At 37.7% G+C, this 14,320-nt stretch overlaps 1 protein-coding gene across 8 annotated transcripts in view; it reads left to right on the top strand.

Annotated features, from left to right (window-relative positions):
- COL18A1 (collagen type XVIII alpha 1 chain) overlaps window positions 1-14,320 on the top strand; it is a 99,380-nt gene that overhangs the window by 45,530 nt on the left and 39,530 nt on the right. For 4 of the 8 annotated variants that reach the window (XM_034420253.3, XM_087881511.1, XM_034420252.3 and 1 more), the window contains exons 5-11: window positions 4,134-4,254; window positions 5,762-5,868; window positions 6,938-6,964; window positions 10,470-10,673; window positions 12,929-12,955; window positions 13,822-13,884; window positions 14,040-14,126. In XM_034420253.3, coding sequence (XP_034276144.2) covers window positions 4,134-4,254; window positions 5,762-5,868; window positions 6,938-6,964; window positions 10,470-10,673; window positions 12,929-12,955; window positions 13,822-13,884; window positions 14,040-14,126 — 636 coding nt within the window. The remainder of the gene's footprint in view (window positions 1-4,133; window positions 4,255-5,761; window positions 5,869-6,937; window positions 6,965-10,469; window positions 10,674-12,928; window positions 12,956-13,821; window positions 13,885-14,039; window positions 14,127-14,320) is intronic. The other 4 variants (XM_087881512.1, XM_087881510.1, XM_087881509.1 and 1 more) reach the window with 1 other exon arrangement.

Here is a 14,320-nt window from a genome sequence, read left to right as displayed (position 1 = left end):
TGACATAAACGTCATCCACTCTACCAGAAATAGTACAAGATCAATTTTCAAAAAACAGCCAGCACAGGGATGACCTTCCCATAGTTTATTTTTCCAAAGTACAGTTTTACACATCCCGAAGTCAGTTTTAATTTTGCTCAACATACAGAAACTAAGGCCAGTATTATTGGATTGTCAAAGCAACAGAGTCATGAATGGGTGATATACGAGGACTTCTTTTCATTTTGTTTGTAATGAAACTTTTCTTCCAATTCTTTCCAGATGTGTCTGTGTGTCATTTACTATAGCTCTTTAATCTTAATTCCAATTGCAACATAAAGCATTCATTGGATGAAAAGACAATTTATACATTAATAGAATTAAATACTTTTAAATATAACAATAGGCAGAATTCAGATATGTACTTCTTTGAGTGAAAATGGTTCTGTTGAAGGAATGTTTTCTTTCCGTGCAGTACTTTCTGTATTTACAAAACTTGCCCTAAATTTCTGAGACAGATTTGGCAGACTTTCTGTATGGGAGAAGAAAATTGAGGGAGTGGAAATCCTATTTCACAATCAGATACTCATTTGCATATTGCTGCACTCCCTCACATTTTCCTGGATGTTGTATTCTGCCTTCCCCCTTTAGAATTAATGGAACAGTAGCAATTTTTAAAACTTAAATTGTTTTTATATACTATATATTTGACACAAAAAGTTTCAATTTTGCATCTGTTCTGAACACATTTAATATGATTAAATATGAGAAGGGATGAGCAAATACGCAGCCATGATAAACAGGTATGGGTTACGCATAAAGCCACCTTCCATCACCCCCTCCAATGTCCATTTACTGAACAATTACTGAAGGGACTGTAATCTGTAAGACTGGACTGTGATTATTCGGGAGTTCTTAAAGTTTATGATCTGCTTTGTTCATCCTGTGTTTGAGCGAGTCTCTGTACTGTATGTGTTTGTGTGTGTGTGCTAGAAATATATTTGTGAGTAAACATATAGTTGTCATGTCTTTTAAAGCATTAAACAGAGATCTTGACAACTAATCAGTCTGGAAGCCTTGTGGAAATACTTCAGAACTATCTAGTAACTATAATGCAAAGCTCATAAGTAAAGCAACATCATATTGTATACAAGGCAGAGTAGAAAGTGTGAGTTTTAATTTTCTTCACATATTTATTTATTCACTTTTCCACCTCAAATACTGTATTCCTAATGCTACTGGAAACTTTTAAACTAACAGTGCAATTAATTTAAAATAATCAAAAGGAAAATAGGAAAAGGAACTGATGGCTCTTACAGTATTATAGGTACACCCTTCACTGTCTCCAAGGAGTCCCATATAGCATTCGTCTCTTCCCATTTCACTTTCATAGCAAATCTGTGAAGCTGGGCTACAAGAAAGCAACCAACTCACAGTCAGCTTCACAGCTAAATCTATCCCACTTGTGTGCCCCATTCCTACTCTGTCATGCTTAAGCATTATATCCCATTATATCTTTTTCACCAAAACAGGAAAAGAACACTAAATGTGCCGGGAAAGGTCCACTTTTGGGGAAATGATGGTAGACATACAGTATGTCTAACTCCGATACTTAAGGCTGTGAAGAAAACGTGATAAATGCGGAGCACAGGTGCCACCCAGTGGCAAGACACATGGTTGTCCTACATGATCCCCCATGGGTTTTATTCAAATGCATAAAATTTCACAAATTCAAAAGGGATTACTTAAAATATTATCCAAAAGAACCACCTGTGGAAAATTGGAAATACAGTATGTGCAATATATACTAAACATAAACTTCCCTGCCACTGTCCTTGGCAGGGAAGAAGATATCTGATGGTAAGGGTGGAAATTTATTCCCAGAGCCCAACATCTAACAACAACAGAAAGCTAATGTACAGAGACTGGTAAAGGATGAAAAGTGCTATAGTGAACTGGAGATCCACCTGGAACCAGCAGGCTTACATTCCCTTCTAGTGAAAGCAAAGCTAAAACATAGAAATCACAGTCAAGGGCAGAAACAACCAACCCAAAAACAAACAAGGCGAGAAAAATACAACACACCTTTCACTTGACCATCCAGAAAGATTTAAGAAGTAATTTTTTTTCATTTACAGATTGTACTCTATGCATTCTCTTTGACTGCTTTCTTTCAGAAATCCTTTAAGTCAGGGGTGTCAAACTCGCGGTCCGCGGGCCGGATGCATCATGTGCTGGCCACCCCTCCCCCCAGTTTAGCAAAGGGGAAGAAAGTCGCAATACATCACGTGACGACGTGACGACACGAGTTTGACACCCCTGCTGTAAGTTAAAAGTGACACTACAGGACTTAGGGTGTGTCAAATTTTTCAACTTTCAATTTCCAAACATTAGGGGTGCTCAAAAGTTGTGACATGCCTTGGGAATTGTAAAGATATTTTAGTTTAATATAATTTAGATGTGCTTGGTAAGTAACTACATAAATATCATAATTTTTAACACTTTGTTTCATATGGGTAGTCCTCAACTCATGGCCACAATTTGAGTCTAAAATTTTGGTTATGAGTTGTTGCAGTTGTGAAACCACTCACCACTGACCTGACTCGATTTTACAACCATTTATACAATGTTTGTTCAGCTAATTATTTGCTCATTAAGTGAAGCACATGGAAAGTTTAAAAAATGTTTTACTACCTAGGTTTAAAAAGCATGTAGAATGAATAAAATGTTTTAATATTTTTCCCACATATATGAGTTTTAACATGTGTGTGAGGCTTGTTCTGATTTTATGGAAGTAAAAATAATCCTTCCCCTCCCCCAACTAGGCTGACAGTAACATTGTATTGTAATATTTTATCTAAGAAATTTACAATAGAAGGAAGTTGTTGAAGCAATATTTTCTTTAAAAATCACTGGTTTAATAAATATTTCATTTCTAAATGAGAAAATATAAAAGTTTTTTTTTTTACTTTTCTCTCATAATTTGTCCAGTTTATCAATTCCAGGTTTGATAATGGTAGGGAAGCATTCCAAGTTTGTTTTTTCTACTGAAACCATAATTTCTCCAGCGCTAAATATTAAAGTCTTCTGTTAATGCAGTGAGCTTTTGCGTATTAAAAAAGCAATATCTTAACAACATGAAACTTTCATTGATAACATAATGCTAAACTTAATAGACTGAATTAAGGCAAAATTAAATGCTCTGTAGTTTAGTTTGACTATAATCAAGTTTAAAAGAATTCACACATCATGTTAAGCATGATTTTGTTAACAATGACAGAATAAGCTACAATTGCCTAGGCTCAAATGTGACACAATCATAAATCATGTTGTGCAAACTACACCGTGTGTGAAATCATACATCATACTAAAAAATAAGAGCCTTGGTAGTACAGTGGTCTAAGGCACCCTGTTATTAAGCTGGTTATTAAGACCAGCTGCCTGCAATTACTGTAGGTTCGAATCTCGCCAAGGCTCAAGGTTGACTCAGCCTTCCATCCTTTCTAAGGTAGGTAAATTGAGGACCCAGTTGTGGGGGCAATAAGCTGACTTTGTATAAATATACAAAAGGATGAAGGCTATTGCTTAATGCATTGTAAGCCGCCCTGAGTCTCCAGAGAAGGGCGGCATATAAATCAAATTTTTTTAAAAAATGAGCCAACTTTTAGCTGATCAGGGTATGTGGGCCTAGTTATTAACTTGCTTAACTCATCTGAATAGATGAGTTAACAAAAAATAACAAGGCACAAAACTCAAAATCAGACCCTTTAACTGTGGGCCACATGAAGACTTTGACCAAGTTTTGTGCCATCAATGGGATTTCTCCCTACCCTAATTTTTCCCCTGTATTCTCCTTGGCTCATTTCCCTCCAGTATTGCCAGACTGATAGTGGGAACAATTGAGAGAACTTTTGGCAATTGATGGGACAGAGGAATTATGCAAGGGGGTTGTTACAGGCCCATCCCTCATTCTTTTTCCAAGCAGGCTAACTTTCCTCTGTGCTTGTGTGCATTGTGTATGTCCTTCATGTGTAAGAGGGAAGGAGAAGAATTGCTAGACCCAACTGTCACTTTTTCAGAATCAATTATTTGTCTTGGGTTGCCACTGCCAGCTCTGGTACAAGAGGAGGTCTAATTCAATTCTTTGTCTCTAGGTGATTCCTCTGTTGTCAAAACTTCCAGTGCCCCCACCTGTTACTTCCCCTGCCATTGCCAAAAAACCTGTGCAGTTAGAGGAGACTGAATATACTGAGAGGCCAACATATGTTCCTGCAAGTAAGTTCTTGTTTCCTAGTACTGGCAAAAAAAATATATCAAAAGGTGGGGAATAATAATAATATAATGGAGATTGACTATTCAGCACAAAAAAGTGTTTTCTCAACTTGGTATCTCTTACTAATGTTACATTGAACATTAATGTAGTACAACTTCAATAACTATCTACCTATCTATAGATATTATCTATTTTTTGGAACCTTTATGTAGTATTTATTTATTTATTTGTTTATTTTATTTAATCTTAAATTTAAAAAAGTGGGGAATGTTGTGACCTAGTTGTGCAGAAAGGAGTACAAAAGTAATCAGAACAGAGGCGGTATTCAGCAGGTTCTGACCTGGAGACCAGGTTCTGACTAGGTTATGGAGAACCGGTAGCGGAAATTTTGAATAGTTCAGAGAACTGGTAAATACCACCTCTGACTGGCCCTGCCCCCATCTATTCTCTGCCTCCCGAGTCCCAGCTGATTGGGAGGAAATGGGGATTTTGCAATAACCTTCCCCTGGAGTGGAGAGGGAATGGAGATTTTACAATATCCTTCCCCTGGAGTGGGGCGGGAATGGAGATTTTACAGCATCCTTCCCCTGCCACACCGACCAAGCCACACCCACCAAGCCATACCACGCCCACCAAGCTACATCCACAGAACCGGTAGTAAAAAATTTTGAATCCCACCACTGTAGAGCTTGTATAGAGCAAGCCAAAATATAGGCAACAAAGTACAGTAAAGAATTCTGCATCTTTTATTGAGAAGGAAAGGTGTATAAATGAATGTGTCACTTGAGAGTTTAGTTTTACAGTTGAACTGGTTTATTGGTATGTAAATACAAAGAAGTTAGGATTAAAAAAAAAAGTAGCTAACTGGTAGGCCTTTTGTATGTCACATTATAACTTTCAATTATGTTGTGATGTGTGGTAAGTATGTGTGTTAACAGTATTTCAGAAAGGGACCAGTAGTCTTTGTGGTATAGTTTAAATTGATTGGGGTTTTTTAATCTGTCTGGGCCAAACTATTTAATTCGATTTTATTTCTGCTTTTTAAATTTTGTATGTATGTATTTTATTGTTGGCTGTTCACCGCCCTGAGTCCTTCAGGAGTAGGGCGGTATATAAATCAAATAAAAGTAAAAGTAAAGTAAAGTTTTTTTATGATATAGTTTTTTAAATTAATGCATTAATTTGATGAAAAGAATACTTTTTACATGCCATGCATGCCAATATGCACTAGTCCAGTGTTTCTCAACTTAAGCAATTTGTAAGATGTGTGGTCTTCAACTCCCAGAATTCCCCATCTAGCAGAATTCTGGGAGATGAAGGCCACACATCTTAAAATTGCTAGTTGAGAAAAACTGTGCTACAAAATCTCCCTGAAACAGAATTCACAATAATAATCTCTTATCTATTTAGCTCATTTTCAATTTTGTCCTAACTCTGAACACCAAGCATTCTGGTTTCCAGGCTCCTGTATTGCACGGAGCAGATAATTCTGCACAATTCTGTTTTTAGGTGGAACCAAAGGTGAAAAAGGAGATCCTGGAGAGAAAGGGGACCGTGGCCCCAAAGGAGATCCTGGGACTGGGGTTTTGTCAACCAATGGTGATAAAGGAGAAAAGGTGAAGTAACAATAAACAGCTTGCTCTCCTTTCCTATTTTTTATTGAAAGGCAACCATGTTGTGATCAAGCTCACTCAAAGAAGGAATATAGGACAGCCTCTCCCCCTTTCCTTTCCTCCTTTATTAAAAGAATTCCGATTGTCCCCTTCATTCCTGCCCCTCTATCCTGAGCCTTGCCTCCATTAGATATTCCACCTGCACAAAGAAAATGGTGATTCCCAAAAGGCAGTGAAGTGACCTTCCACCGGTTAACAATTATTTCATGAATTTGGGAGTATCTTCTACAACAAACTTCAGGGGGCGTGGTGGGGAGGACAAAACTAGGCCAGCATGGGAAACAAAGGCATTTCAGATGGACAGTCTGGGAAAACTTGCTGCCCTGCAATTGCCTATAGTCCTTGGTGATCAGGAGTCAAAAACTAAAGAGAAAAGAAATAGCCACATGCCTCTATTCTCTAAATAATGGTAGCATCTGATGAGGAAGGCATAAATCTGAAGTAGCAGAACTTTCTCACTTTTCCAACAAAGGATAGAAAGATTGTCCAAGACTAAAGTGCATTTAGGGGTAAATATAGGAATGTGTGAGATCAAGAGGAAAGTCAACTTCTTGTAAAGGTGATTTTTAAAAAACTTTTTTTTCCTCTTAGGAAGGGTTGTTTCCTTCTAAAGTCTGGCCACCGATATTTTTATTGCTCTTGAACCAAAGTAAACTTTATGGGAAGCCTATTTGGTTTGTGTGTTCATAAGAGATACTTGCATTGGTTTAATGTTAAATGTTTCCTTTCCCAACACAAAGCATTCCCACTGTTGGAGTACAACTCCCACCTGCTCTAGCCAGCCAGTATTTTGCTAATGATAACTGATGGGAGATGGAGAACAACACATCTAGAAAGTTCTAAACTAGAAAAAAGCTGCATTAGCAGCAACGTAGCTCCTTTCTTTTCCCACAGATAGCAGCTCGGTGGATAATTAATTTTGCTGAATGTTGGATTGATTGTTGGATTTTGTTGTGTGTTGGATTACGCAATACTGAAAAGCTTTGCTTTGCTCTGCTTTGCGCTTTTGCAGGGAGAAAAGGGGGAGCTGGGTGTAAAGGTAAGCATCGCAACAATCTTTTTTGCCTCTAAAAAAGGTGTTGAAGGAATATTGGGGTGAGAACATAGGGCTTGCTTATCTGACATACTAATAACTATTTCACTATATGCAGATCTAAATTCATGCAATAAACGTTGCCATGGATTAACACAGGAGTGGGCAACTATGGCCCCTTTACAACCTGTGGACATGCTGGCTCAGGAATTCTGGGAGTTGAAGTCCACAGGTTGAAAAGGTGCCAAAGTTATCCACCCCTATGTTAACACAATAGTTTAGTTCACAACATGCTAAACAATAGCTGAATTCCCACAAAACACTGAACATAAACAATCCAACACCAGTGTTCTCTATAAACCAGAGGTTTCTAAACCAGGCGTTTCCAACCTACTTGCAACTAGGCTGCATGAGTGGTGGGCTGGCACATGCACATGTGCACACAGCCCAATGCAGGCAAATGGTGGGTACCAGCACTCAGTCTCACTCGTAAGCGGCAAGCACAGACACATGCTGCTCCCACAAATGAAGCTATGCGCACAAATGCACACGTGCCTGCCCCTGGCACAAAACCATCCCCTCTTCAGTGGTGGGTTGCCCCCGGTTCAGACCGGTTCTATAGAACCGGTAGTAAAACTGGAGGGAGGCTCTGCCCACCAACCCCAATTTCATCAGAACGCTTCTGCGCATGTGTGCATGGCCCTGTTATGAACTGGTAGTAAAGGTAAATAGAACCCACCCCTGCCCCTCTTTGCCTCCCCTGAGCCAGGCCACCAACCCAGAAAGGTTGGGGAATGCTTTTCTAAACCTTTTTTTTTTTTTTTTTGATTTATATGCCGCCCTTCTCTGGAGACTCAGGGTGGCTTACAATGCGTTAAGCAATAGCCTTCATACTTTTGTATATTTTATACAAAGTCAGCTTATTGCCCCCACAAACCGGGTTCTCATTTTACCTATCTTAGAAAGGATGGAAGGCTGAGTCAACCTTGAGCCTGGTGAGAATTGAACTCGCAGTAATTGCAGGCAGCTGGAAGCTAAATACTACCTTTAACAGTAGCATTAGTCTGCTGCGCCATCACACCTCCATTTAACGTAATCTTAATGTACACACCTCCCCAAAAATTGCAAATGTCAGAATTAACAAAAATGAACAGTGAAAACAATGTAATGAAATTTTGGGAACTGTGAATTTATTGTAACAATATACAACTCAAAAGTTCTTCACCTTTCCTGGACTCTGTCTGCATCTCTCTAAGGGAGCTTAATCTTTCAGTTTTGGAAATTCTGCTCTAGCAATGATTGGCCTCTAAACCAGACAAGCAGATATACAAATCATCATGTTTTCTGAGCAGAAGCAGGGATTTTTTGGGGGAAAAAACATAATCTACTTTATGTTTCTTCTTTCACCTTTATTATTTTTATTAAAACATGGTGAACATACCTAATATTCCTTCATCCTCCTATTTTCCCCACCACAGCAATCCTGTGAGATGGATTGAGCTGAGAAGGAGTGACTGGCCCAAAGTCACTCAGCTGGCTTTCATGCCTAGGGCGGGATTAAAACTCATGGTATCCCGATAGTTTGTTTTTTTTTTAATTGAGGTTACATATTTTTATGCAACTGGAAAGATAACTATATATAAAATGATATATCAAAATGAAGTTTTTTAAAGTAAAATTAGATTATACAGGCATTAATTTATCCCTAGAATAATTTATTCCTAGGGTAACTCCATAGCCTCCAAATTCGGTTTTTTTATCTTCCAATCCCAAACCTTCAGCAAAAGGTAGAACGAAATGACGTTAATTTGAGGGAATCCTTTCTGATTCAAATGGGTTTCCATCTAAAACAGTTTCTTTATACAGTTATTTATGCGCAATTGCTATTCTTTGCACAAAAACAAAGATTTTTTTAAAACTAAGACACTCAGTTTGATGACTTGCACTCAGAATCCCTAAATATAGAGATATCCCCTTCTTTCTATTTGCTGTTGCACTATCTTGCTCTAACATCCACTGGTACCAAATGAATCACTGCTTGGAACTTGCCTGGGGAGTGAAAGATGCTTATTGTGTTATCAGAATTTGGAATTAAGATATTTGTTGCAAAAAGCACCCACTTTCCATCATGAGATTGAATGGAATGCTTTTCTGTTTAACAGCTTGGTAAGAAGCCCTATTTTTAGACTAATCTTATTGAACTTTTTCTACACGGCAAAACAGTTAAATCAACCTATACTTAGTCTCATATTGCAAGAAATAGAACAAGAGTTCCTTTCATTTTAAAAATAATTGCTTTCCTCTCCTTTTTCCTTTTAAAATATATGCTAAAATCTCTACATACTCTGTTCTGGAGCAATTGTGCAATGCAAAGCCTTCATAAGCACCTACCAAAGATGGGGAGATATTCTGGAATTCAGGGGGATCAAAACAGGATTAATTTCCCTAAAGGAAGAATCTCGATTAGCAATATAACACCCCCAAAACCTGGCAAATGGGCAAAACATAGGTCAAATATTTCTAGCTTTATCCCAATGAATTGTTAACTTGCATTATTTGAAAAGGGCCTGATGTGGAAAAAAGAATAAATAATCATTGCTAAATTCCAGATGGCTCAAAATGTAAGCAGCTGGAAACCTAAATTCTTCAGGAAAGAAAACAGTCAAATAAAAATAGGGACATTTCCTGGAACAATGCTAGCTATGACATTAAAGAGGACCTCTGTCTAGACCTTTGGCCTCCTGGATGTTTCCTCCTTTTAGGAAAGAAAATTAGTAGCCTCTCCCTTTTTCTTCTTCTTTTTACTTCTGTTCTGTGTTGTTTCTCTTTAGTGGACCGGAGGCCTGCCTCCATTTCTCCCCCTTCCCTCTGTATCTGCCAAAATCGTAATCTCAGCCATCATGGAACTTGTTTATATCCCTGCCCCACTGAAGGATGCACTTCTTCCACTGTCTCAAATGGGCAGGTGGAATGGACAAACAGCATCTATAGATCAGATTCATGTGGGGGTGAAGGCATGACATACAATAAGATTTAATGTCTATTTCCTTTGCTTTGGCAATAGCATACTGTATGTAGCCTTTGCTCTCAGGCCAGTGGATCTGTTTGCATTGTTGTTTTTGATGTGTAGGTAACAAGTTGCCAGCAGTAGATCTTATTCCTTCTTCCAAAATAGTATTGCGTAAAGCACTTGAACCTATATGGGTATAAACTCTGATTTAAGGCTAGAAAACAACATAAATACACAATAATTAATATATTATAGAGAGAAGCAGCCTGGTGTCCTCTAGAAATTTTGGATGATAGTTCCCATAATTCCTTACTGATGAGGGCTGGAACTTATGGGGGCTGAAGTCCAATGTGACTAGGGGCTATCAAGTTGCCTGTCTCAGTACGTCCGGTATGTGACAGAAGGAAATGGGAAGATAATAATTCCTACCCATGTCCATTTCCAATGTAGAAGAAATTATATTTGTCTTGTTTTCATTTTTCATATTTTCTTCCCCTTTAGGGAAGTGCAGGCTTTGGCTATCCAGGCTCTAAAGGACAGAAAGGTGAGCCTGGTACTACAGGTCTTCCAGGTCCAATTGGGCCCCCAGGACCTCCTGGAACCATCATGAGGCACTCCGATGGCTCTACTGTTGAGGGACCAGGAGCCATGGGCCCACCAGGACTTCCTGGAAAAGATGGTCAACCTGGAAAGGATGGAGAGCCTGTAAGTAATCTTTTTATATGATGGTTGATTTCAGCTGGAAATGTACGAAGGGGTTGGAACAGCTTACCTTTTAGAGTTCATTAATTTATTGCTACTATACATTGGCATTCATACAAGGTGTTGCCAAGGGTACCAGCCTTAGCTAGACTCATGTCACATACAGCATTCCCTATTAACAGGACAATTCTGTTTGGACAGATTTTTACCAATATGCAACAAGCAGAACCAGAGTCCAGTTTTATCCCACGTGTGCTCAGGAAAATTGAGATTTCTAACCTAAAGACAGCATTCTACTATTTTACAAGTTATATCATCATTTATTGATTTAGAATACATATACGATAAAGTGAATAGTCTAGATTCATGGAACGTTACATGTATTTGAAGATAAAAGTTAGTTGTTCTACATGATGGAAGTAAAACATGCATGAGTGTAAACTGTTTACAGAAGGGCAAGTGCATAAATTTATGTACCTCAGTACAATTTACTAATGAAATTATATAGAGACCTTTTAAAGCATGCAGATGCTGATTAAAAAAACAGGTGGTATGTAGTCTGTTGTGATAGATGAATGTTTGTGTGTAAGAACATGCTTTTACTCATTTGTTATATGGAAATGAGAATTGGGTGTATCAGGAGAAACGTAAAAGTAAGTTGAATGGCGTAGGACTGAAGCACTGAAGAAATGTGTATAGTAAAACAAGAATCAAGAGTACCTGGATACTATAAACGAATCTGGATTAAATGCAAAATTGAGTGCCCAGTATGAAAGAATTATGTTGTATAGCTTGGCACTTAGAGAGAGAATGAATGAAGATTGAATGGATAACAAAATAAATATATGAAGGCATGGGTTGAAAGAAAGACCAAAAAAAAAAAAACCCTGATTGGATGAAGTTGGTGACATCCTCAAGAAGAAAAAGTTGAGGAATTTATGAAGCAATGCATAAATTAGTGATTGGATGTTGTAGAAGGAAAGATGGTTTGAAAAGATAGAAAGCTATGGAGAGGAATGCTGAATGATATTGGCATAAACCAGATCAATCTATATTTTCTTTTTCTTATCTCATGGCTTACATTTCTTTAGCTTACTATTTCTTACTCCTTTTCTGCTCTCTGCATAACATCACTTATCCTGAAAGGGAATAGTCTCATAGGTATGTATACATGTATGCATTATACATTGAGCAAAATGTGGTTACATTCTTTGTATACAAATAAATCCATATTGATACAACCTTTCAGGTTCACCATAGAAGCCAACAGCCCTTCTTAAGATTTTAGTGATTTTTTTTCTGTCCATTTTCTTATTTTCTTCACATGAGTTTCCTATTCATTTGCTTCCCTCTCCGTTTTTATTTCATCCCCCAGATTTAAGAGTTATTTAAAAATAGAACCTTCGAAGTGCAAAAAAAAACCCCTTTCATTGATAGATTATTTTTGAAGGCTCTAATAAGCCATTTAATTAAGGGCATAAATAATGAAGGTATGATGATCTTTTATACAAAACCCACGATTGGTCCTTATCTGTTAGAAATATGTCACAAAATAGTGTGCAATCAGGTTTTGAATTCTAGAGATTGCTTCCATAGACAGGAATTTTTTATTTTCAATGAAAAATTTAACCTGAACTTTGATGGGTCTTTGGTTCTTTTAGGTAATTGTCCTCAAAGCAGATTCTCTCTTTCAAATATATTTTAGTTTTACTTCTGCTTTTCTGCCTGAATATTTTGTTCCTCCAGTCCTCAACCCCAGTGTCACATGAATTAGATTTGACATATCCTCCCTATCCTGCAACTCCCAATGTTTCTGAAATGTATTCCAGCACATTCTGCAACCTCTGAAATAGATTTGAAGATGAATAGATGGTCACAGGGAAGAAGGGGAACAGTCCTTTGTCTTAGAGGAAAAAGAGTACCCTTCTATTCTTCTCCCTATTGGTGCTCCTTTTAAATATTTTTATCGTTTGCTTCTCTTCTCATTAGTAATTCTAATATTTTTCCCTGTTCTTCTCTTTTTTGCTTCCATTCTGAGCTGCTATATTGTTGCACTCTCTTTAATACAGTCAGAATTAAGCCAAGATATTCTTCCTATGTCTTGTGCAAGTCTCAGTGAGCTATCCCTGTAGCTGATTTAGCCAAATATCATATGAGTGTGAGAAGGTAGCAGAGGAAATTAGCCTGAGGTTTTGAAATTTAAATCACAACAGTGTAAAAGTCCCTAAGTTCTGTTTCCAATGTTTTGTTCTTTTTAGGGGGACCCTGGTGAAGATGGTAAACCAGTAAGTTTTGTTGTTTCTTCCTCACATTTCAGATACAAACTTTTTAGGTTTGAACTATATAGTTGTAAATAAATTTTGTACACCATGCAAAACTGTCCTGAGTGTTTCACAGAAAAATGATGGTAATCTTATACAAGTTTGCTCAGAAGTTACTCCCCTTATGTTTAATGAGTTAACTCTCAAGTAGATGTGAATAAGATTGTATCCTAAGCCACATTTTATACAGACATTTCCAGACCAGCCTTTTAATTAAAAAAAAGCAACAAGCTCGTTCTAAATTAATTCAAATGAAATGTGTAATGATTAGGCAGTCAAATCTGTAAACTATCCAATATCATAACTGAGTTAATGTAATCTCCCCAAATGCCCCCCCACCACCGCCAAGACCTAAGAAATATGAAAAACAAAACTCGGGAAGTCAAAAGAGTAAACTATTGGCATGTAAATATTATATTTAGAATGCTCTTACATAATGTATTGTTTTTTTTAAAAAAAATTCTAAATTATTTCTAAATGCAGTTTGTCACTCAGATATGTTGTTGCATATTTGTTTATGAGTAATAAACTATGTTGAAATGTTGCTTGAAATATTTGAAAGAGTTGAAATATTGAAACAGAAACCAGCAGTCTTTAAAATGGGAAAAACACATCTCAGCAAAAAGTGCTTATCAGTTGCATCAGACAGAAGATGACTCACAGATTGGACTAAGCAAAGAGTTCGCAAACTGGGATCAGGGCCTATCATAGGGTTGTAAGTGACTTAGAGGGAGGTCACAATTTTTTGTACATAAAAACAAAATTATGGATTTTGAAAAATCAGCTAACTAGGCTTGATCAAAACACACATTTATGTATTTATTGTATAGGGTGATGTTGGTCCCCAAGGATTCCCTGGCACTCCGGGTGAGCCTGGCCTGAAAGGCGAAAAGGTACAAATACTCTTAAGGCTACAAAAATATGGCTGTGCTGTTACTGGAGCATTTTCTGAGTAGTCTGTTTTGACTGAGGGATTCTGGGGGCATTTTTGGGGATGGGGTGACTGTAATCATTGTTCTCAGCTGTGTAACTTATTCTTTCCATCTAGGGAGAACCAAGTGTTGGTGCGAGAGGTCCTCCTGGCCCCCCAGGCCCACCTGGGAAACCTGGATTGAGTTCCAAAGTGGATAAATTGGTGAGTTCCAAAAGCTCATAACAAAGACAGAGTGGAACTTTTTTTTGGTGGTCTTATACCACCCAGGAAATGATGCTGCACTGCCAGGACAGCTCTCTGCTTTTCTCTTTAGGCAAATTATCTCCTGTCTATATCCCCAACTTGAGTTACAGGTTGACTTTCCACCAGCTGAATGAAAATACCAGATGGCAGGG

Source organism: Pantherophis guttatus, chromosome 1 (assembly GCF_059756535.1).
Source record: "Pantherophis guttatus breed Tessera chromosome 1, ASM5975653v1, whole genome shotgun sequence".
Classification (NCBI taxonomy): Eukaryota; Metazoa; Chordata; class Lepidosauria; order Squamata; family Colubridae; genus Pantherophis; species Pantherophis guttatus.
The sequence above is the reverse complement of the archived record's forward strand: the minus strand, read 5'-3'. Positions and strand labels throughout refer to the sequence as shown.